The 22,582-nt window shown below is 38.4% G+C and overlaps 1 protein-coding gene across 1 annotated transcript in view; it reads right to left on the reverse strand.

The window, feature by feature from the left end:
- MBOAT2 (membrane bound glycerophospholipid O-acyltransferase 2) overlaps positions 1-22,582 on the reverse strand; it is a 92,123-nt gene that overhangs the window by 20,057 nt on the left and 49,484 nt on the right. The window contains exons 4-7 of the mRNA XM_027455207.3: positions 15,563-15,658; positions 11,982-12,037; positions 4,628-4,682; positions 3,621-3,804 (exon numbers count right to left, since the gene is read on the reverse strand). Coding sequence (XP_027311008.2) covers positions 3,621-3,804; positions 4,628-4,682; positions 11,982-12,037; positions 15,563-15,658 — 391 coding nt within the window. The remainder of the gene's footprint in view (positions 1-3,620; positions 3,805-4,627; positions 4,683-11,981; positions 12,038-15,562; positions 15,659-22,582) is intronic.

A 22,582-nucleotide genomic window follows, 5' to 3' on the forward strand; every position in this document is an offset into this window, starting at 1 on the left:
TGTACTGTAGGAGGAAGGTGTTTTTATTTAAATGATGTATTTCTACTCTTTTTTTTAGCACCAACATTTAACTACAAGGATGAGTAATATATGTGTCTGGATAATAATATCTAGACACAACATGACATATTATTTAATTTTGTTGTTGTTGTTGTTTTTTTAAGTCCCAGAACCCCAATCACACATGCTGACACCACTCAAAGGGATCGGTATAGTTGTATTAAAGTCCTTAGCAAACAAGGATGGAGACAAGCTCCTGACCCTACAAAGCCTGGGAGCTGCAGTTTCAGGACTGGTTTAAGCAGAGTTTCTGAAGAGCAATCCAAGCACAGGCTGCAAGGCAAAGAAGCAGTCCTTTCTTTTTTCCTCACCTTGACTGCAAGTTTTTCCTTCAAATGGAGTGAAATACCAATACCAGGTTTTGACTTTTTTTTTTTTTGATGAGCTAGCTTTAGCTGGGATCAAGTGATGTGAATCAGATCACCAAGCACATTAGCATTTATATGATAAGCAAATGACTTGGAAGCCCCAAGTTAATACTTGGGTTGGCCTCGATGGATTATAAAGTCACAGCCTGAGACTTGTTTAGCATACTCAAGTTGTGAATAAATTTACACAGAAACAGAAGGCCTCACCTGACACCAGAGTAATCTATTGTTCAATTGCCCATATAAATGCATTTGGTAAAGCATCGATTCACGTCATTTTACTTAATCAACTAGGCTATTGCTATAAACCTCTTTGCCAAGGCATAAATGGGTAATAACTGGCTTTCATGTTCCTGGGAGGATTGGTCAGTTTTTACAGGGATGAAGCAACTAATTTAAAAAAGTTTGAAGTTCATTTCACTCACTCTTCAAAGTTTTCAGTGCATCAAGTTGAAAAGTAAAATGTGTTTATTGTGGAATAACTCAAAAACTGCACTCCAAAACAATTGTTCCATTAATGACTTAAGAGAACATCAGCAGCAGGATATCTTTCACCTCATGTGAAGTAGAATATACAATTATTTTAAAACAAAAAGGTAGAAGGGCCTGACTCATTCAGTTTTGATGAATAAAAATTGATCATACCTGTATAAAAATATCAAATATGGTTAACACTGGGAAGGGAAAAAGATATTTAAGGTAGAAAACAGTGCCAGGAGAAAAAGAAATGTGCATAAATCAGATGGCAACGCAAGCAGGTTGAAAGCTGGATTCCTAATCAGTGAAAGGAGTTCGGGAACAGCTTTCTAATTGAGGCCATAAACACTCACTGAGCTCCAGATTATATAAATATATTGCTGTATGAACAATGTAATGTATATAAAATACATATAAAAAGTAGAAAAGGATCTTCTAAGTTTATGTGAATATTTTTTTTTGTTGTTCTTGGCTGATAAACAATAAGGAGCTCAATATCATATTGAAGTATGTTAAAGCATATCGTTTTGTGGAGGATAGCACCTCAATTAAAAATTACAGGTAATTAAGCAAGAACTTTGTAACTTGTAGGAAGAGTCTGCATAATATGCAAGAAAGCAGATATCTGCTGACAGGCATCTTGAATTTTAAGGGTAGCCATAATAAAAAGAAACTTACAAAGACAGATATTAATTTCTGAGAGTTGACACCACTTTGAGCACCAACAACTGATAGCTTGCAAAAAGGCACAATAGGAGGGATATAAGAAATGAGTTTTAATATGTTGACTTGATTCATTTAACATGCAATGAGCACAGCAAATCTACTAAACCAAGTTAATATCATGCAGTCAGCACACAGTATAGAGGAGGAGGCTGGCATGAACTACTTTTGTTATCTAAATGATAATTAACAAGAAATGAAACTTATTATACTCAACTCAGCTGAAGGATTTTTTTTTTTCCATTTACTACATTAACATTTTCTGATCCCCTTTATATTTCATTTTCTGAGTTACCTAACAATTTATTCTTCTTGAAATAATTAAGTAACAAGGAACACATTTAAAATATTAACATGAAGTTAATGGGCTGTAAGCATTCGTCTAGAACAAAACAATGAGTACTTTAATTGATGCAGCAAATGCAGTAAACAAATTATATCATCCATATTTCTCCAAAAGCACACAATACTCGCTGGTGTTATAAAATGCAGCCAGATTTCTCTAACACCAGTCGGGAGATGAAGTATCAACGCATAGACAGCTTCTCTTTATGTTTATGTCAAAGGCTAATGCAGCATGAATCGCAAAAAATGTCAAGCACTTGAAGAGCAATACATTTTAAAGAAAATTGCTTACCTGAAAGAAGAACATGTTACAGGTTTATGCTTTTATTTTTATTGACTTTGTTCAAATCACTAGCAAGATTATGTGGTAAAAAGCTATGAAGACCTACCAAGCACTCGGTAGACGAATGTCCAGAAGTAGTGATATTGACAGGTTTGGTTAGTTCCATTGTTTTGCAATAAATTTACTACACAATATTTTTCTCCAGAAATATGATTTTAGTACATAAGATGGGATGCATCTGTCTATTGAGCCAAGAGGATGTTTAAAAACACGTGTGCAACTTTGCCGACACAACATATCAATGCAGTCTACGGACAGACTGTGAGGTGCCCATCTAGGCAGAGAAGTCTCGTTTGTCCTCCTCCCTTCTTGACTACTTGCTCAACAGCACGTTTTTATGACCTTAGGTACTCTGTCAACATGTGGAACAGCTTCAAATATTATCATCTTCTAACCACTAGTTTACATTCCTGTGGTGCGAGTTACTACAACCACACGAGGCTCATAGAAGAGAATGTGGAAAAATCATCACCCACATTCACGGGATGGAAGTGGATAGAGATCCACTTAGTTCTTTGGATTAAAATGGAAAAGTAACAACCTTTGGGAGCTTTTGATTTTAACTCTGATCAACTGGACTTTCTTCTGTACAAATGTGTTCTCTTTTCCAACAAAAGAACAAAGAGAAAATAAAGAGACTGTATGGATGACTAGCCATCCTGTTACTTTTTTTTTTTTTTAATCTGAAAGTGTAGTAAAAGATGGACTATCCATTACAGTATACAGTTTTAGACAAGTTTGTAAACTCTCCATAGCATTATTGCTAGTCCATCTTTTACTACACCTTCAGATAAAAGAAAAAAAATATATCCATCCTTAGTACCTCTCTAGACATGTAAAACCAAAAAAGAACTATTTTCATGAGTACTTTTCAATTTAATGCATATGAATGTTTTCTACTTGCTGCATGCAGACATGAAAAACAGCAGAATTCAAGAATTTTCATGGAACTTTGCTGGAACTGTTAAGATGTGCAGTTCGTCCTTACCAGGACACTTTTGTACACGGTATATGCTTTGAAGAAAAGATGCATTAACTGCTTCATCAAAAGATGGCTTTTTACCATATAAGCTTGGTAGGAAGCACCAATTTCATTTACTTTTTTCCACAAGATCCAGGCTGGAAACCATGGAGAAAACCTGCCTTAAAGAATAAGTATCTAACTTCTGGAACAGAGAACTGTACTGTTGCTGAATGAACTCCAGATACAGCTCGGAAGTTATGCCTGTAAATGAACAGTGCAAATCAAGCTTTTCATGCAATGATTACATCAGCATCGGCACTGCAAGAGTCATACATCTTACATTTGGAGAAGGATCCGTTTGTTCATATTTTGTATCTTCCTTCCCATTTGCTTCAGACTGTTGCAGTTGGTATGATCTGCCTTCAATGAAATTAATATAGTCTTTGTAAGAGCATAACGGGCCTGCCAGGATACCCATGAAATTACAGTTGTAACTTAAATACTCCAGTAGACTTGGCATGCGTCTGCAATTCAAAGACAAGCAGCTCGTGAGATGGCATGTGTGTTTCCACAGAATTTCCACAGTAGGAGAAGTCATACTGCACGTCATTGTTCACTTTAAATGCAACAAGAACCAAACGCAGAAAAGCACTTCATGTGTATTTTGCAATCACAACTTAAATCATTCTAAACACAGCACTGCTTTCCAATCTCTACTGAGCATTTTCAGACTGATGTCTTTAACTCTGGTGACTTTCTCCTTGCCCTGAGGAGGCATTTGACTAAAGCTGAGACTGGGGAAGGAGAAGGAAGGTGTTTCCCCAAGTGTTCAATTGTTTCTGTTTTCTTTTTTCCCCTCAGTAACTGAATCAGTAAACAAAGGTGTGTGTTAACTGGCAATAAATTAAGTTAAGCAAAATTTCTCAAGTCAAGACTTTTGCCCAGGACAACATATTATTTTCAAGTCTCCTGAAAAAAGAAAGGAAAAAATGTAAGTTAAATGCTGAAAAACAGAAATTAGACAAATATGTTCCTTCACCAACTACTTTATGTGTGTACTAAGTGTTAACTAGTCTCCTATCTGATCCAGCATTAATTTGCATATAATGCATAGAACTTTGGTTTTATACTTAAGAAAAACATTCCATTTCAAGTGGTATTTTCCAGGAGAATAAATGCATGTAATTAAGTTATAAATATACAAAGCATGGATCTGTTTTAGATGAGTTTGTAAACTGTCCATCTTGAACATGAACTGCAGCAATTCCACAAAGTATCAATAAAGCACACAAGCCACTGGCTTCTCCCCACCCCTAAAACTAAACTCTCAGATCACTGAAAGCCTACCTTACAGCCAAGCATCTTTGTGATGGTGTCAAATCTTCATTTTTTCGAAACATTCCTAGGGAAGAGCAAAGGCAAAGGGGAAAATAAAGAAAAGGTAGAATACCACAAATTAATTAGCAGTGTCTTTAATCAGTAGAGCAAACCTTATGCTATAACATATTTTTTTTTATGTCCTCAATTTGTTTCAGACATATTATAACATGTAATAACTGCTGAAATTGGATACGACGTTTCTCACTGCTGACAAAATTACAAAATTTCATATTCTCAGCTACATCCAACAGCGCCTAAGCCTGAAACCACACAGATTTCAGGAAAGTGTTAAAAAGTCTTGTAAAAAGCTTTGAAAAATACAGTTCCCTTACATTCTTAAGTTTTCCAAATGTACAGGTTTCAAAACCTTTTACTACCAGTCAGGGACGTTGAACTCCAAACTCCATTAACCCAGCAGTAACCCAGGGACACCACGCTAGTTACACACCTTGAAGTGTACATGAACACAGTCCAAGACAGATTTATGTTACCCAAAGCATGATGCAGACCTAAAAACCACCATCATGCTGCAAGTAAAGTTTATAAACAAGGTCCAGTGAAGCAGACACGACAGTAAAGGGTGCCTGAGTCTTCTCCATGAGCCTTAACCCCTGCCAGCAGAAGGGGGCAGGCCAAGCCCAAGCAGAGCAGCAAGGCCCAAGTCACATTCCTGTCATACCCGGCCCTTTGTGAAATGCTGGTGGCCTACTCCTGAAAAACTAGTTTCTGAATTCAAGTTGCTGTAAAAGAGAAAGGTCAACAATATAACCTTCAACACTAAATAATTAAAAAATACATTAATCTGAGGGCAGGGTGCAGAACAAGCTGAGCTCCTTCCTTCCAACAGGCTTCAGCTCCTCCTGCAGGCTCGCCTCCAGCCCAGCCCTTTGTGGGGGCATCCATTCTGTGCTGTTCGCATCTGCAAGCTTCCTTTGTGGCTGCAGACACTCCAAAATTTATTTTCTAAAGCGTCACTTCCTAAGGGAAATTAAGCTTGTGGAATCCTACTTCAATTATCTTCCTCTCTAGCAGGTTCCTAAACCCAAAAGCGAATTTCCAATCAAGTGTAATGAAAGAGTAGAGGTAATATAGATACGAAATTCTAATGTGTTTTATAAAAATAGGTGATTATATAGATAATATAGAAGGAAAAGATCCTCCTCCGCTCACAGAAAGATTACCTTCAAGGCCTGCCCCTTGATGCCAGTAAATCCACAGACAGGAGTCTTTGTATTTGATGTAAGCTTATATAAGGAAAGTCTCAACTGGAGTCTTTCTCTCTCTATATATATTAAAAAACTATATATATATAATATATATATGTAGGATATCAAAATCAGTAAAGTTTGAGACAAGAAAAAGAGGGGGGAATCAGAACTTGCTTATACTATGGCTCATGGCAATACTTTTTACCTAAAGAAAAGGTACCTGTTGTCTTCATAGGACTTAAAAACTTCACTATTAGTCTTCAAAGCTCAGACAATAGAGGGGACTTAGCAAACTGGCATCTCTTACAACCTTAAAAAGTGCCTTCTTCACTCCTGATGCTCCCCATTCATTCATACTCAAGGGGAAAAAATATAAATTTTAGCACAATCCTTAATTCCACACAGGCACTTTCTCTTCCCCACAATTACAGTGTCACATCTGCTCCTTAATACTACAGCAAAAATTTCTATGCTGATAAAGTGCACTGAACAAAAACACGTAGGAGAAGCTTCTTGGAAGGTCCTTTAACTTTTAAGGCATTACAGGGCTCAGGTACTAAATCCTGGAATTTCGCACAATCTAAAAGAGAAACTCAACGCAGAGACTCACATCAGATGTGGATCACACAACACGAACCATATAGTGAAGAACCTTGCAAACCCTTGCAAAACAGCCCTGAGCAGGATCCTCCCTAGTGGTTGTATCCCCACGTGGATACCTTCTTCTCTGAGTCAGAAGGAGGAAGCAGTGACCACGTGTGTCCAAATTAACTTGCCCAAAGCCAGACTAATCACTAAAGCAAGGTAATTAGCCAAACCTGTCTCAAACCTGTACAGTGTACAAGTAAGCCTCCTTGTAGTTTTCACCTCCCTGTCTCACTAACATTTCCCTCCATCCATCAGCTTCGTGGAGGTCAGTGGCTTTCCCCATAAGCGTTTTTTGATGTCTTTTCAGTGCCTGTGTCACACTCTCAAAAGCTTTCAGGAAGCTGCTGTTAACACTTATTAATAGACAGAAAAGGGCAGAAGGTGCTTTTAAAATCATACAACAGCCCAGGCTGGAAGGGACCTTGAAAGCCCATCAAGCCCAACCTTATCTAACACGAGATAAATGCATACAAGTCCATTCAATATTTCCAAGGCAGGGTATCTGCCCATGGGGTCAGAGGCCTCAAATCATGGCTGTTCCCACACACAAGAGATAAAGAAACCCTGTTTCATCGGCACACCACTGCCAGGGAATTCATGAAGTTTTCTAACTTTTCCCTGGGGTTTGTGAGAAATATTTTCTCTTGTCCTAAAGCAGCAAACTACTGCGATGGCTGCAGCTTTCAGTTGCTACCAAAGCACACAGTGGGGACGAGAGAATACAGGTTTTATCGAACATCTGTTAGAGAGGTGAAATGATTTGGCCACTCAGCAACTATAACTCAGTTTTCTCATCTGTAAAGTAAGAAACAAGCCCACATTCCTTCCTTGCTGAAAGAATTTTGTAAATCACCCCTAGCAAAATTTATCCCCATTGGTCTAAATCATGAGGAAGCTGCACCTGTTCATTCCTCCTCGGGAGATCACATCCTAAAGGTAGCAAAATCAACATCTTTAGGTACATGCCAACATCCTGCCCTCCCTATAGGCTTTATTAAAGCCTGTTTTGACTACCACCATGCATCCTCACAATTACAATACAACGTTATCATCACATCCTGGTATTACCCCAGCTTTGTAGTTAAGCTGCTTGGATATATCTACCTTTACATTTACATGGAAATCTGGCTATTCAGTAATTCATTAATAATGCTTAAACTTGAGGTTATTTTACAGTAATAATACTTAAACGTGGAGATCCTATCACAAGCCTTGTCGTAACTCCAGCAAATTTTAATTTGAGGTTCTGAAATAGATCGCCAGCTGAGCTCAGATGCTTGCTGCTACCGAAACATTTTAAGACCTGAAGAAGACCCAGACATTCAGTACCAGTTTTAGTTGTTACTAGCACATTGGAAGCAAACAGACAAAGATGCCAGCTGAGTAAAATTGCACAGAAACTACAAAAAAAAAGAAAGAAAAATCAGAAACTTTGAAATCCAGAAAGCCACACCAGTGAACATAGGCTGAAAACAACACTTAAAGACTTAGGGATGGAGAAACACAATATAATCCTTTAAAAACTAACGATGTGTACAGTAGTGAATGTGATTTGGTAAAATGGCCATGTTGTCACAAACACAAGAGAGAACACTTTAAAAAAAAGCCATACAAAAATACAGATACTGCAGTTTGGATAGGACTACTCATTACCTGCCAACCAAGAAGAAATTTGCCCTTTTTTCTTTTCAGTTATATTGCTTAAAAACATCCTAAGTGTATGGTGTGCTGCTACGACTGGATGAAGCTGGTAACAACAGACAATCAAGACCACTGCGACTAACATGGGGTTTGCACATCTCCAACTTTAGGCTTCTTTCTTTTTTCTTATCTGTTTTTTTCCCATTTTTCCATGAGTTTTCTCTGTCCATTAAAATATCTTCCTCCCAGGGGCCATATGGGGCAGAGACTCTGCTTTCTTAATTTTCTGGGGAAAGTAGCTCTAATGGCCAATTTGGAAATCTTACAGCACTATAATAGTGCAATAGTAATACGAGCACAAAACAATCCAGCCATTGTCCTCATATGCTGCTGTTGAAGTGAAGTAAATGTGGGGAGATCAAAAAAAATATTGGTGCATGACTAGCATGTAACTAAATCTTGCCAAATCATGATTCAAAGGAAAAGGCAGAAGCTAAAAACAAAGCAAACACACAAAACCCAGCCCTTCAGAGTACACTGAATATGCAACTCATCTCCTTCTAGCTCTCACAGTGAATGCAGTGCCTTACCAGATCAGCATCAATGTCTATTCTCTTGCTTTTAAAAATAGAGGGCGCCAGATACATCATCATAATTAGAAAAAAAGCAAGCAGTCTTCCAGGAACAGCACATTTAAGCACTACGGAACTGAAAACTAATACATGAGGGATGGCAGAAGGGTGCATACAGGACAGGAAAGTTTGTTTTTTTGTGGTCAGAAAGGATATGAGAGATAAGCCCTCAGGAACACAGAAAAAGCTGCCAGAAGAGTGTTATGGTTCTGGTCTCCTACCTGTGTCTGAATACATTTTTCTGACAAATGCAACATGGAAATATGAAGAAATAATTTGGAAGAATTACACTTCTTTCTTAGTAGATGAGTATTACGTTTAAGAAGTTACTACTTTTCCTGTTTAAGTCTTATGTATTATTTAATTTAAGTTAGAGAAAAGAAATAAGAATGAGGTTGGAAGAAGCTGTAACCATTTTGCCCCTTTTAAATAGCAAATATCAAGTCTAATGTTCCCTGTTTTTGCTGACTGAATCTCTTGGTGATTTAAAAATAAGTATGTCGTGAGCTCCAGAACTTCCTTGGGTTATGAATATAACTGATGAAGAGACTCTTTGTTAAAGATTCATTAAGCATGAGAGTTAAAAACAAGCTGTCAAAGTCCATACAGATTAGTGAGATTAGATTTTGATACAGGTCCTTCCTGTAAAGATCCCCCAGCTCATACAGAATTGCAGAAAATGAGCGAGGCTCATGTGCGGGTGAGTGCACTATAAGCAAACGAGGGAGAACTCAGTATGTAACTCATCACAAATTGCAGGCATTAAGCAGTCACAGTAACTTTCTTCTCCCCTGCTCAACTTTTCTTACTTTGTAATTGCAAAAGCTTCTCTGCTTGACACCATCTTCCAGCTAGGAATTTCGTATGCACATTTTTAGCCTTTCTAAACCAGCTGCAGATTATCGTCATGCTTCTGGAACATCTGCAATGCACCTTTCCTTCTCAAAAATATGCCAGTTTTAAATTTGGTGAAAAAAGGTACTTCAGACAGAATATGAAGTACAAAAAGTTCCCTTTTCCCCCTAACTCTGTCATTAGCCTAACAAATCTGTATCTTATATCTATATTAATACACAAACCTAGATCTTGCCATACAGAATGAATATGGACACAAGCAGTCTCCAAATCATGTAAATATTTCTGCCTTTAAAGTGTGCATGTGTGATGCCAAAAATAATCTGCAAGAACTTAACATACTGACTGTTCATTTTTGGCAGTGCTCGTTTAAGTAGCAAGAACCTGTATGAAGGCAAGGGCTTAAGTTCAAGACATAAATCAAAGTACACCAAAGGCATAGTCTAAGTTTATGCAGGTGTAAATTTGTGATCCAAATAACCTTCTGAAAAGAATCATAAAATCATTAAGGTTGGAAAAGACCTCCAAGATCACCTGGTCCAACCATTCCCCTACCACCAATGTCACCCACTAAACCATGTCCCTAAGCACCACGTCCAGCCTTTCCTTGAACACCTCCAGGGACGGTGACTCCACTACAAAGCAAACTTGAATTATTCTGATGTAATTTGCATAGAATTCTCCTGCTGTAATAAAAAATAAGCCCACAGAAAGTACCCAGGGTTGTAACAGTTACAGGAATTGTCAGTGTTTCTGTACAGAAGTACTAGAGTTGGACTTGAAATCAAGGATACCCACCAAGACTAGAAAGACTCATTAGCATGCAATGTGAGTGAGTGGCCTTCACGATTATATCCAGTTCTTTCCAGGACCTTCATATGTAATACCAAAACCTGAACACAATGAGTAGGCTGCCAGGAAAAGATCAGGTCCAGGAGACCTGCCTTTACCACAAAACCAACTGTTTTCATTGATTTCTCTCAGTGGATCCCTTCTAAGTTCTGTAAGTTGTCTGGGGTTAAAAATCATTGTTTTAATACAATCTCATTTTCCCTTGTATATCTTTTCTCGGCATCTCCTGACATCAGACTCATAGTTGCTCCTGAATTTATACTGGTCTCACCAACCTTTTAAAGTTATGCTCACACCGTACTTCTAGCAGCTGTCCTTCTCCAGCTCAACTCAAGAGCTCTGCTAAACAGCAAATGCAACCAGAGAGAAAGCTTTCCAGTATTTTATCAGCTACTCCCCAGAGGCTTACAAAAAATGTAGAGGATCTCTGATGTGGGGGCAGCAAGGAAAAAAATTTCAAGATTGATGCTCAGAATTCAATGACATCCCTGAGAAATTCAGACAGAAAATAACCTAGACTTACTAGGAAACTACAAATTTTCTGTATTAAGTAGGAAAAAAAACTAGCATAGTCTGTAATGAAAGTTAAGAATAGAACTGACTAAATGAAACATTTTTTTCAAGACTACCAGAAACACCCACATGCTTGTCCCATACCCCAACTCCACTACTTGTGCATGATGTCAGTAAGTCTAGAATAGCTCCTTCCCCTAGCAAAATAATAGTAGGAGGAAGCATTTATCTTTGATACTAGAATTATTACTTCCTTAGAATAAGTTGTTTCCTCTAATCTGCATACTCTGTACTCTAATTGATTGTAGCTTGCAAAACTAATACTGTGTATGTTTCCTCTGGAAGTTAGACATCAGATTTTTGACCAATTAGACACGTCTAGCAGTATTCATTCATTTTTGTTCATTCAAGAATTCGTACAGGAAGTGTTTTCCAGGCTTTTCATCTTTATGAATGTTGTTGCCTACAGGCTTCTCTAGGCAGTGTTGTATGAGAAAGGAAAAAAATGCAACAACATCACTAAAGCTTGTTCGCACACAAGGCAAAAAATATATTAAACTCCAAATATGACATTACTAAAGACTTCTCAGAAAAACAGGTGGCTTGATCCAGGTGTCTGGGGCCACATACCCAAATCTTCAGGTGACAGCTGTAGTTCAAGAAATTCAAGCTGATTAGATAAGTTCCCTAGATACTTCCAAACTAAGAGAAAGACAATTACTCCTTTACATTTAAAAGTAACTAAATACCTAGACATCCTACCCTTGAAACATACATTAGGATCCATTTTTGTCACAACTAGGGCTCATTTATCTGCTGGAAAAAATTGGTAGGAGAAAAGACAAAAACATGATTATATATACTCTCCCTGTTTGCACTTTGACACATTAGTAGTGAGTGACTAACATTCCTTAAATTCATTTTGTTTAGAACATTAAATGGAAAATTAAAGACGATTTAAAGAAATCTTACCATCATGAATCTCAAAAGCCAAACTAGTGATCTTCTGCGTAATTATCATCATGGGACTGTTACAAGAAAAGAAAGAAACAGAGAAAAAAAGTTCAGAGTTTTCTTTCACATGTAAACATATCAGAGAAAATTTATATTAGTAGACCAGGTTAACTGCTCTCTACTGGAAGATTTCTAATACAAGGACAAAGTGGTTAGTTTTTAGAGGTCAAAACATTACAGAGTTTTCAAACTATGAAAATAATTTACTCCTGAGACACAGTATTTGAAAAATCATGCCTTTTGTTGGTGCATTAGGTTCCACAAACACAGCGAAAGTGTTTTACATTTTACTTTCTAATAGCATAGTCTTTTGTTGTTGTTCTTGTTGTTTTAAACAGCAGGAATAGTAAAGAAAAAAGAGGGCTGTAAGAACCATCTTATGCATTATAAATTAGAGCAGGAAAGGACAATATATATACCAAAGCTGAACAGCAGAATTATTTATTTAGCTTTGCAGACCATTTTCACTGTTTCTCCTAAGAGCTGGTCCTGTGCTTAATTTTTCAACTACAATTATTATGTACTTCAAGTAAACATATCAGGCAAAACTAAAACCTAGCATAATTATGCTGACTCTAATGGAATTCAGTTTGTGCTGAATTTGGTACACTTGATTGGATCTTAAGCTTCCCAAGAGAGATTATTCGCTGGCTAAGTAACTCAGCTTCAACTGTATTGGAAAACCAAAAACTTTATTGTGAAATGGTAACCATCTCCATAATAGCTAAGAATTATCAACTGATATAAATCCCAGCATTGCTAACCCCTGACAGGGGTAGTGGAGAAAAAAACATAAAGAAGGCTACCAGAATAGAATTTGGAAACTGAAATCAGATCTTAAAAATATATTGGAGACTATTTGCCTCGTAGTATCTGAGCTGCAGATATAAATAATATATATATATTTAAAATATAAAATATGATATATAATTTATATAAAATATGAATAAATAAATAAATCATACTGTAGGATGAGCCCATAACTTTGTTCAAGTCTTGACTGCACTCAGCCTTTTTCACATATTTAAATTACAATAGAAAAGTAAATCCAAAAGCTATCGAGTCCTCCTTTACTGACAGTATTTTGCCAGATGGATCAGTCTGTCAACTGGTATTTTTTAGATTTTATGTTATTTTGAAGTGCAATATATTTTCAGTCCTCAAAATGTAATCAGGGGAAAAAAAAGTTTTGCATTGTATTATCAGTGCCCTAAAAATCCTGTTATCGAGGCCAGAGTGACAGGCAAGTGTCCGCAAGGAAAGAACCCAAATGAGAATAGGCAGACTGGGAAATCCCTCACATCCCTTTCCAGCATTTAAGCTGAAGACCTGCTTGGTAGTGTCACAGATCCCTAACTGATTCCGAACAGAATGGGTTTTCCTTCTGTAATGGACATTTTCAGTAGATGGACAAGCAGAGATCCTGCTTGGCTGAAGGACGGAGCCCAGGAGGAGCTCAGCCAGACCTTGCATAAATTCTAGCTCACACGTCTGTTATTGTTATCACAGCAGTCCCTGGCATTTTTTCCTTCTGAGGTGGCTATTCCAGCATCTTCAGAGGCTTGGCTGAGGAGCAACAATATGAAAGAGGAAGAGCCCTTCCTGGAACAGTGAGGCTGTGTAGCAGAATTTTAATTTTAATTTTAATTTCCCTTTCAGGTGCTGGCAGAAGGGCAAAGGAACCTGTGGAAGGCTTGCTGGCAGCTGGGATCTGTCACTACCAAAGCCAGGATTGCAATGCTCTGCACAAGCGACGGCACCTCCAGCACGGGGTCAAATTTCCTTGGCAGATTCTCTGGGCTTGGACACCTCCGATTTGCACGATGGGCTAGGAGAAATATCTAGGTATTCATTCAGAGGTCTGTCAGGGCTAACCACTATACAAAGCCATGCCAATTTCGTCAGTACCAAAAAAGAACTTGAGGGTACTGGGATTCTACAACTGTTTAGGGCATTTTTGTTATTTTTGAGATTATTCTCTTCCCCTGGAACTAGAGAAAATTGGTGGAACATAGCCTTCTTCAGTTCAAGTTGCAGCATGTCGTTCTCCTCCTGTTTTGGAAGTAACATCTGTCTCAGGCCTCAAGGGAGCAGATGCAGTTTATGCCAGAGACTTAATACAATATGCATGCACCAAGCTCCCAAACCAAGGTATGAAAGGGTATTTTAAATCAGGCAGCTCCAGCACACAAGCAGGGAGACGGATCCAGGCTTTACAACAGTTCTATCCAGAGCAGACCTCATGAATCTCCGGACATGTTTAGAAAGAGGGTTTAGAAATCTCTGAAACAAACCAACACAGCCACAAAGACAGCTGGTATCTGAAAGCAATACAGCCCCATTTGAGCGAGTGTGTTCGAGCTGCTATTAATAGTTTGAGAGCAGCAACAAGCAAATGCAATTACACTGCTTCCCGGTACAGCTCAGAGCTTTGGTCACTGCTAGGCTGTACCCACTTTGGCCCTACAGTGACCTGGGAGGGACAGCATTTGGATTCTTGTTCCACTCCTAACGGTGGCATTCAGTTCAACATTAGTAAATGGAGCTTTGTGTGTCTTTATGCTTATGTCTGTGTTGCAATCTCTCATTAAAGTCAGCAGATGTAGACAATACAGTCAGGGGCATATGTCAAGTCATCCAGTTCCCATCAAGGTGGATACGTGGTGGTGGGTCAGCTGAAATGCCCTCCAGGCTCTGCTGTCTGCATTGATTAGATCTCCTCTGCCTGGAACAACAACTTGGGTATCTGGCTCGAAGGCAGACACTTGTTTGTAGACACAAATACAGAAAGATGTTTCAGAAGGTTAAGAGCCAGCTTATAACAACAGAAAATATTAACTTAACCACAAAAGCTAGAGGCTTCAGCCTACAAGTTAGTTTCTGGGCTCTTACCAATGAGGATTGAGAAGTGACAAGGCTAACACACACAGCTGCTACACAATACAGGTACCACTGAACTACAAAGACCAATGCCATTCACAGTATTCCTGCAAAGTATGTAATAAGTTTTTTTTTTTTTTCAAACAAAAATAAAACCTTTCTTGCCTTTTTTTTTTTTTTCAAAATGCTCCTTTAAATCAAAGCACCATCAAGAAAAACATTTATAGAAAATGTTGTACTTTGTTTCTGTCTGCAGTACAAAGAAGAATCACCAATTTTTTCTTATTTTTACTTTGCATTTTGATTATATTTTGCTCATATAGAGCTCCAACCAAGTATAGGTTAAGCTCATTATATAAAATGAGGACACATACAGGCATAGCTTCCTATTTCCAAGGGCTGTGTGATTACCCAACCACACCTCTGCTTGGCTTTCACTTTCTGAAACACTTCATATAAAACCCAAAACAGAGCAAAGCTAAAAGCTAATTTCCTTAAAACATTCAGAGTTTCCTCATGTTGTGGGATCAGACTGCGTAAGACATACATGCAGACACAATTCAGGTTTCATCATGTGGTAGTAAAGGGAAAAAAAAATAAAACAACAGATACAGCATCACATAGCAAGGCAACATGGGAAGATTTTTTTTTCTCCTTACCCAGAAAAATCAGCAGAATACTGTCCATAATCAAAGATATAGACTCTAGTAATTTGGCACACAGTGAGGTATCCCAAAGCAAAAACGAAGCAATACCTGGAAAGAAAAGAGGAAAAAAATGCTTTTCAATTAAAAAACATTAACATTTCTCCATTAAGTCAGCAATCTTTAATTAGCTTTTAATCTCCAATTATCTCCAACAAGTATTACATAATTTGCATGTGCAAATACACTTTCATCCCAACTACTTTTGGTAATATTTATCCTACAGAACCATATAGGTTTTTTTAAGTGCACAGTATTAAATTACAAATACTGTTGTCATTATCATATTTGTATTCACATCAAGCATAGGATTTATAATTTAAATCCTGCTGTAAAAACCAGAAGCTCTAAAGAGAAAATGAATTTATTATTTTTAGATCAAAGTCAATCTTTGTCCATATGAGTACACAAATTAGGCAAATTATACATTGAACATCATCTCCATTGAACGTACTTCTATACATTTAAAATTCAGCACCACAAATCCCACTGCTTCTGTTTTCAGAGATTAGAAAAGATGATTGATTTTCAAATACACACATTAAAACATATCTGAGTGAAAAGGGAACAATACACCTTTATGCCTCCTGTTAAAGCTGATCCTTGCAAATATAAAAAAGATAAAAATAACCTTTTTAAAGTATTATAAATTTAATTTCACATATCATTTTTCAGTTCAGTTTTTTTCTCCCCTTTTTAAGATGTAAAATGGTAAACCGATGAGGCTTGATTTGCCAACATACCTCCCAAAATTGTCAGAATCTTTACAGTCAAAAAGAATGGTGAATGCCAGCAGAAGCTTCACTAACTCTGTAAAACTTTATATATGAACTTTACAGTCTTGAATATTCCCATGCAGCTAATGAAGCATTCATGGTAATGAAATCATGCTCTTGCTTAATGTTCACAAGACTAATGTTCAGCCCTGCAGCAGATCGTGCTGTACAATCAAAATCCAGTTAAAATGAAAATATTCGTACACCGAATGGAAAATCATGGCTAGGACTGTATTTAGATGAAATAGTGAGGGACGCTACAGGAGGAGTTTGGAACAGGCTTTTCCTTTCTTTTCCAAATCATTATTTTAGCAAAAAAGTGTTTACATAATTAATTCTAAAGTCTTAGAAATTATTCTTCAACCTGAAAGTGATCCCCACCTTTGGCACACAGAACACTTGCAATTTAACTTCCAATTAAGAATTATGCTAGGTATGAACTATTTAACGTTTACAAATGTCCAACCTTCAAATTAGAGAACTATTTCCTACCATATATAACACATCAGTAGCTACATTAACCCTTGCTTCTTTGTGGTTGAAAAGCTTTAGGTTGCCTGCTTTAGCAATAAATAGTAGTTCCTGTTTTCACCAATATAAACAATCCTTAAACAACTATTAAACTGGATGGCTAATTGATACAAAAACACATATAACAGAAATCCAACAAAATTAAACAATAATTGGCTTAGAATTAAGTACAGAATTGGTACAGAATTAAGTACAATGTAGTGGACAGCCAATGTCAGGAGCATGATACATTGTAGAATTAAACTTTTCAAGAGGTATTTTAAGATTAAATTCCCCAAAATCCCACAGGTTTCTCATGAACGATGACTTTGCGCGTTTGATTTGCCCGCTCTGAAATCGTTCCCAGTTCTTCCGTTTGCTAAAATTTCAACATGATTTTAGCTTTACCAGCCTCTTGGTTTACACACTAAATAATCACAGACAAAAAATAACTTGTTACATGTAGGGATACCTACGTACCCACCCATAGATACCACGAAAAAAATAAAAATTAAATATTGTAGTTAACCTATTGTATTATTGCATATTGTAATATTTCCTATTGTAATATTGTAGCCTATTGTAGTAGGCACCAATTTCGACCACATAGTTTATCTCGTAAATGCATTTACACCAAGTTTTTAACAAAACATTATGAAGACTTCTTTTACAAAGCAGAAAAGCTACAGCTGAAGAAATGCAAATATCCTAAAAGAAGAAAAACAATTAAAATTACAGAAACCTTGGGTTCCTTTCTATATAGTCATTATGATACAGTCCTACAGCACTATGTGAACATCCAGCTGAAAATTCAACTGAAATGGCCAGTCATTATTTATATCTAAAGCAAAGAGTTTAAAGCGAGTTGCGTTATACATTTCCACTCAGGAACACAGACTGAGGCAATGATCCTACCTGGTTATGGGCTGGTAGAATGTGCAAGAGTTTTAGAGGCACTGGCAGGTGGCTATGGAATCGCTTAAACACCTTAGGACTTCTACAGCAGGTTAACTTTCTACAGTGAAATGACCGCCTTGGCAAACAAGTGGAGAGCCACGGATATTATATACTTGGATTTCAGTAGGGTTTTTGATACTGTCTCCATAAGATCTTCACAGAAAAGCTGCTAATGGATGGGCAGTGAGGTGGATCAAAAACTGCTTCAACGGCCAGGCCCAGAGCGTGGTGACAGCGGCCTGTAGTCTTGTGGGACGCTGGTAGCTGGTGGTGTACCTCAGGGGTCAACACGGGTCCAGCCCTGCTCAACACCTCCATTAGTGATCTGGATGATGGGACAGCACCCACGACAAGAGCACTTTTTTACATTTCACGTTCTTAACCACCAACCAACCTCCAGATTACTACACTTTGACATCCTTATCTAATCCAGCCATAAATTTGCATTGATGTTCATAGCCTAGACTCCAGGGCAAACAATCCCACTTCTGACACTCCCTGATGCTGGAGTACCTGTCTGCACACAGCAGCAGCTCTTTGAGAGCGGAAATTATTAAAGATGAAGAATTAAAACAGCATCGCATTTCATAAAGGATTTCAATTATTTCCACTTTTTTTTTTTTAAATTGTAAAGGTTCATGCTCACCACTACACTTAGCACATTTTTGCCAAAGTGGCCAAAATCCTAAAAATTTAAGCAATGAACTTTAAGACGTGGGTCAGCTCCAAAAAAGACTCAAAACCTGAATTCAGTTGTAAGCTAAATTTAAAGCTTCGATTAGTCAAAACAGACTCTAACATCAGAACTCTGTGTGTCTGCGTTTGGCCTAAGAATTTATTAATTAATATCCCCATCCAAACCACAGCTTCAGTGATAGCAAGGATACTAAATGTGTCGGTGGTTCATATAATAGCTCGCAGCAGAAGATAACACAGACCCTTCTGTCCTGGTGTGACATGCTGCAGAAACTGCTGAAGAAGAAGGTGAGTTGAACCAATCTGCAGAAGTGAAGGCCATCCAGTTGGCTTTAGGTATTAAACAGATAGATGTTAGATTATTTATTATTAATATCTATTATTTAGATATTAGATAGTTCATGCAGTAGCCCTCAGGCCAGTCTGGGCAGGGCAAGGTGTAACAAAATGTGCTGCACACCTCAGCTGGGGAGAATGGCCCCACCTGGGGCCTCTGGCAGAAGGAGCCCAGGGAGACTCAAGGTCAGCCCCTAGGGTTTTGGAGTCAGGCATACAGATCTGAGGCCTGCTGTACTCCACCTGAAAGAGGTATTGGCATCATGTGAAGGGTTTCAAACTGTTTCTGAAGTGATCAGTACTGAAGCACAGCTCCTCCTGCCCAATCAAACCTGTTACGTGCAGTGGAAGGGGAAAACATCCCTGTGGTGCACATGAAGAAGCTGCTGGGGAAGACAACCTGGGCTAGTCCTGCCTCAGGCAGGGCAAACCCATCCATGGGACTGCTTTTGTTCAAGGATCTGTGCAGAAGGATGGGGAAGTCTGATGTGTACCTCAAGTGGGCCGGATGCTGGGTGAGAATAGCCCATGATTTGAATTGTACAGTGCTAATTGGTGCTACGTAATACTGTTTGTCATCACTGCTATGGTTGCTATATGCCAAATCAATGCTATTACAGTAAGAAACACCCAGATCAATGAAAAATGAATTTTGACAGCACCAGACAAGCACAGCAGCGAGGGAACCAGAACTGGCTTCAGCCACAATCTGATTGCTACAACAGATGGAGCCCAAAGTCATGGATTAAATGAACTCAACAGACATGTTAGAGGGATGGCTCATAGATTAAGGGAAAGTTATCTGGGTGTATATGTATCAAGGGACAGGAATGATAGGGGTGATTAACTGGGATGTAGTGGAAAGTAGAGGACCTGACGATGACATAGTATAGAATAAGGGGTGCATATTGTACTAGTTTCAGATGGGATAGAGTTAGTTTTCTTCCTACTAGCTGGTATGGTGCTGTGCTTTGGGTTTAGGGTAAGAATGATGCTGCACACGGGTGGCTGAGCTGTGGCTCACACTGCCCAGGGCTGTTCTGCTCCTCACTGCCCTGCCAGCGAGTACCTGGGGGGGCACATGGCTAGGACAGGTGGCCCAGGCTGGCCAAAGGGGTGTCCCACACCACAGGGCACGATGCTCAGCAACAGGACTGGGGTAAAGGAGGAAAGGGGAGGATGCTTGGGGTGATGCCATTTGTCTTCCCCCAAAACCGTTCCACACGCTGAGCCCTGCTCTCCTGGCAGTGGCTGACACTTGCCTGCCAAGGGGAAGAAGTGAATGGGTTTCCTGCTTTGTTGGCTTGCACAGGCAGTTTCTGCTTGCCCTAGTAAGCTGTCTGTGTCTCAACCCATGAGTTCTCACATTTTTACTTCTCCAATTCTCACCCTCATCACATGTGGGGAGAGGGAGTGAGCTGCTGGGTGGTGCTGAGCTGCCTGCCGGGGCTAACCCAAAACAACTTCTTACGTTAGGATACAATCATGCATCACAGCCAGGTTTGAAGAAACAGGCTTCTGAAATTTATTCATTTTTATTGCTTTAGCACTGCAAGTTTGAACACAGTAAATAATTCTATGCAAAGACCTTCAGTAATAACTGAAAGGTCAATACACACAAGTAAAAGATACAAAACTTGGTGCTTCATCATGTGAAACCTGCTGTTTCAAAATCACCTTTGCTTCATATGCAAGTGAGAAATACACCTCTCTAACCTGACATTATCAACACTTGGCATTTAAGTCTCAGTAGGATTATTGTAGTTTGTCATGTGGCAGACCAACAGGTCCATGTAAAATAAGAAAACAGTACTACACACTTTGCAAAGGCATAGCAACAACTAACTTCTACCTAAATTGACCTGAAAGAAACCTGAGATTGTTTCTGGATGGAAATACAGACTTTTTACTGTTAGCAATGTCAGTAAAATAAATCACAAGAACCATATGGCAAGACACAGACAACAAGTGGCCAAAGTAAATATAAGTAATCCTCTAAGGATTTCTTACATAGATAAATAAAATCAGAGAAGCACAGCAGTAATGCCTCCAATTCTATAACATTGAGTTTACTATTATTTTTCATTGGGATTTTGCCTGTGAATTAACTTGTGGTTATTTCTAAAATATTTTATGTTTACCTTATCAATGAAGAACTTGAACTTCCCAGGTAGTAAAACTAGTGGATTGTTGTTTTCTAAACATAACAAAAAAAAGTTGTTCATCACTGTAAAACATGGTAACTGGACAGAATTCGGCATATTTTTTAATCACAAAATATAAGAAAAAATAAGAAATCCATAATTATAAGCCAATTACCCTGTTCCCCTAAATTTGGGAAAGGGGGTGTCAATGATGTTTCCCTCTCTGCTACCTCCCAGAAAGAAAGGTAGATAAGTTATATACTACTTCAAATGCAAATCCAGGTTTGTGTTCAAGATTCAAAGGAAGTCTTTAGTGTGCACAAAGTTGCTATAACCATCCATGGTGAATCCCACTGTCCATATAGCAAAAACAAAGATCAGAAGCCAAGATGAAAGCCAAGATCATAAGTTCTCTCGGCATCATGAAGGGCTAGAAATACAAGGACACCTGCCTGTAATGAACCTGACTGTCAAATGTGCGTATGAATCCTTCAGTAATCCATGAATACAGCTCCAAAGCTTACTGGCTACAAGCTCCTGGTTTGTTCTCCCCTTTTTTCTCTTTCTTCATCAGATTTACTTTCAAGTTTTTCTAAATAAGACAGACAATGGAAACAAGGTGATACAACTCCAAAGAGAACTAAATGAGAAACCAGTGATATTTTAGCCCCACTGAATGAAGATATCAAACCCAGCCATAACCACCAGGAGATGACAGGCAGCTCAGTCAGTTAATGACAGAAAAAAAAACACAAAGCAGAGCCATGTGCAGAGGAAATGTGCATACGTGATCAGCCTGTAACAAAAAGTAAATATATGCTGCTTTTATGATACACTTGGCAGGGAAAAAAAGGTGCCCAACTGGCACCTTGCCTCAAGGAGAACCAGAAACATCTATTAGATCCTGCATCTGCTATGCCTACCAATATCCTCTTCCAAATCAAAGCTTAACTTTATTTATCGACTGACCAAAGCATCAGCCACCTGGGTACTTCCAGATAACATTTGAAATAGATATTGGCCATCGTGACCTACGTGGTAGGGTTTTTTTTTGCCACATTCAGATTATGTCCACGCTGAAGCTACCATGCAGAAATGGAAAGAAAAACCCTCAGATTTCTTGATGGGATTTCAGATTCTCTTTTATGATTCCTCTAAAACAAAGCTGTCTTCCCAGAGTAGTAAAACTTACTGCTTTATTAATGAGTTAAACCGAATTGTAACTATCTTTCTGCTATGTCAACCACCAGCCCCAAATTACACAGAGCTCTCAAGAGTTCAGATTTTTGACCGATGAAGCAGATGGAAGAACTTGCAGTAGTCCATACAATGGTTTTCATTTTCCAAGTGAATCACTGCACTTCTGCCACGCAACACCGTATGCCTTGTTAATGAGAACTGTAACTCGACCAGGGAAAGTAGAGCAATGTGTTCTCCCCAGAGGAGAGCTAAAAGGTTTAGAACAGCTTGCGTCAGTCCTGTTTCTCCTGCAGGTTTATGGTGCAACTTGCTGAGCATCTCAACTCCTGTGCGTGTTCAGGTATACTTGAAAGGAT

This window comes from Anas platyrhynchos, chromosome 3, assembly GCF_047663525.1.
Source record: "Anas platyrhynchos isolate ZD024472 breed Pekin duck chromosome 3, IASCAAS_PekinDuck_T2T, whole genome shotgun sequence".
Lineage (NCBI taxonomy): Eukaryota > Metazoa > Chordata > Aves > Anseriformes > Anatidae > Anas > Anas platyrhynchos.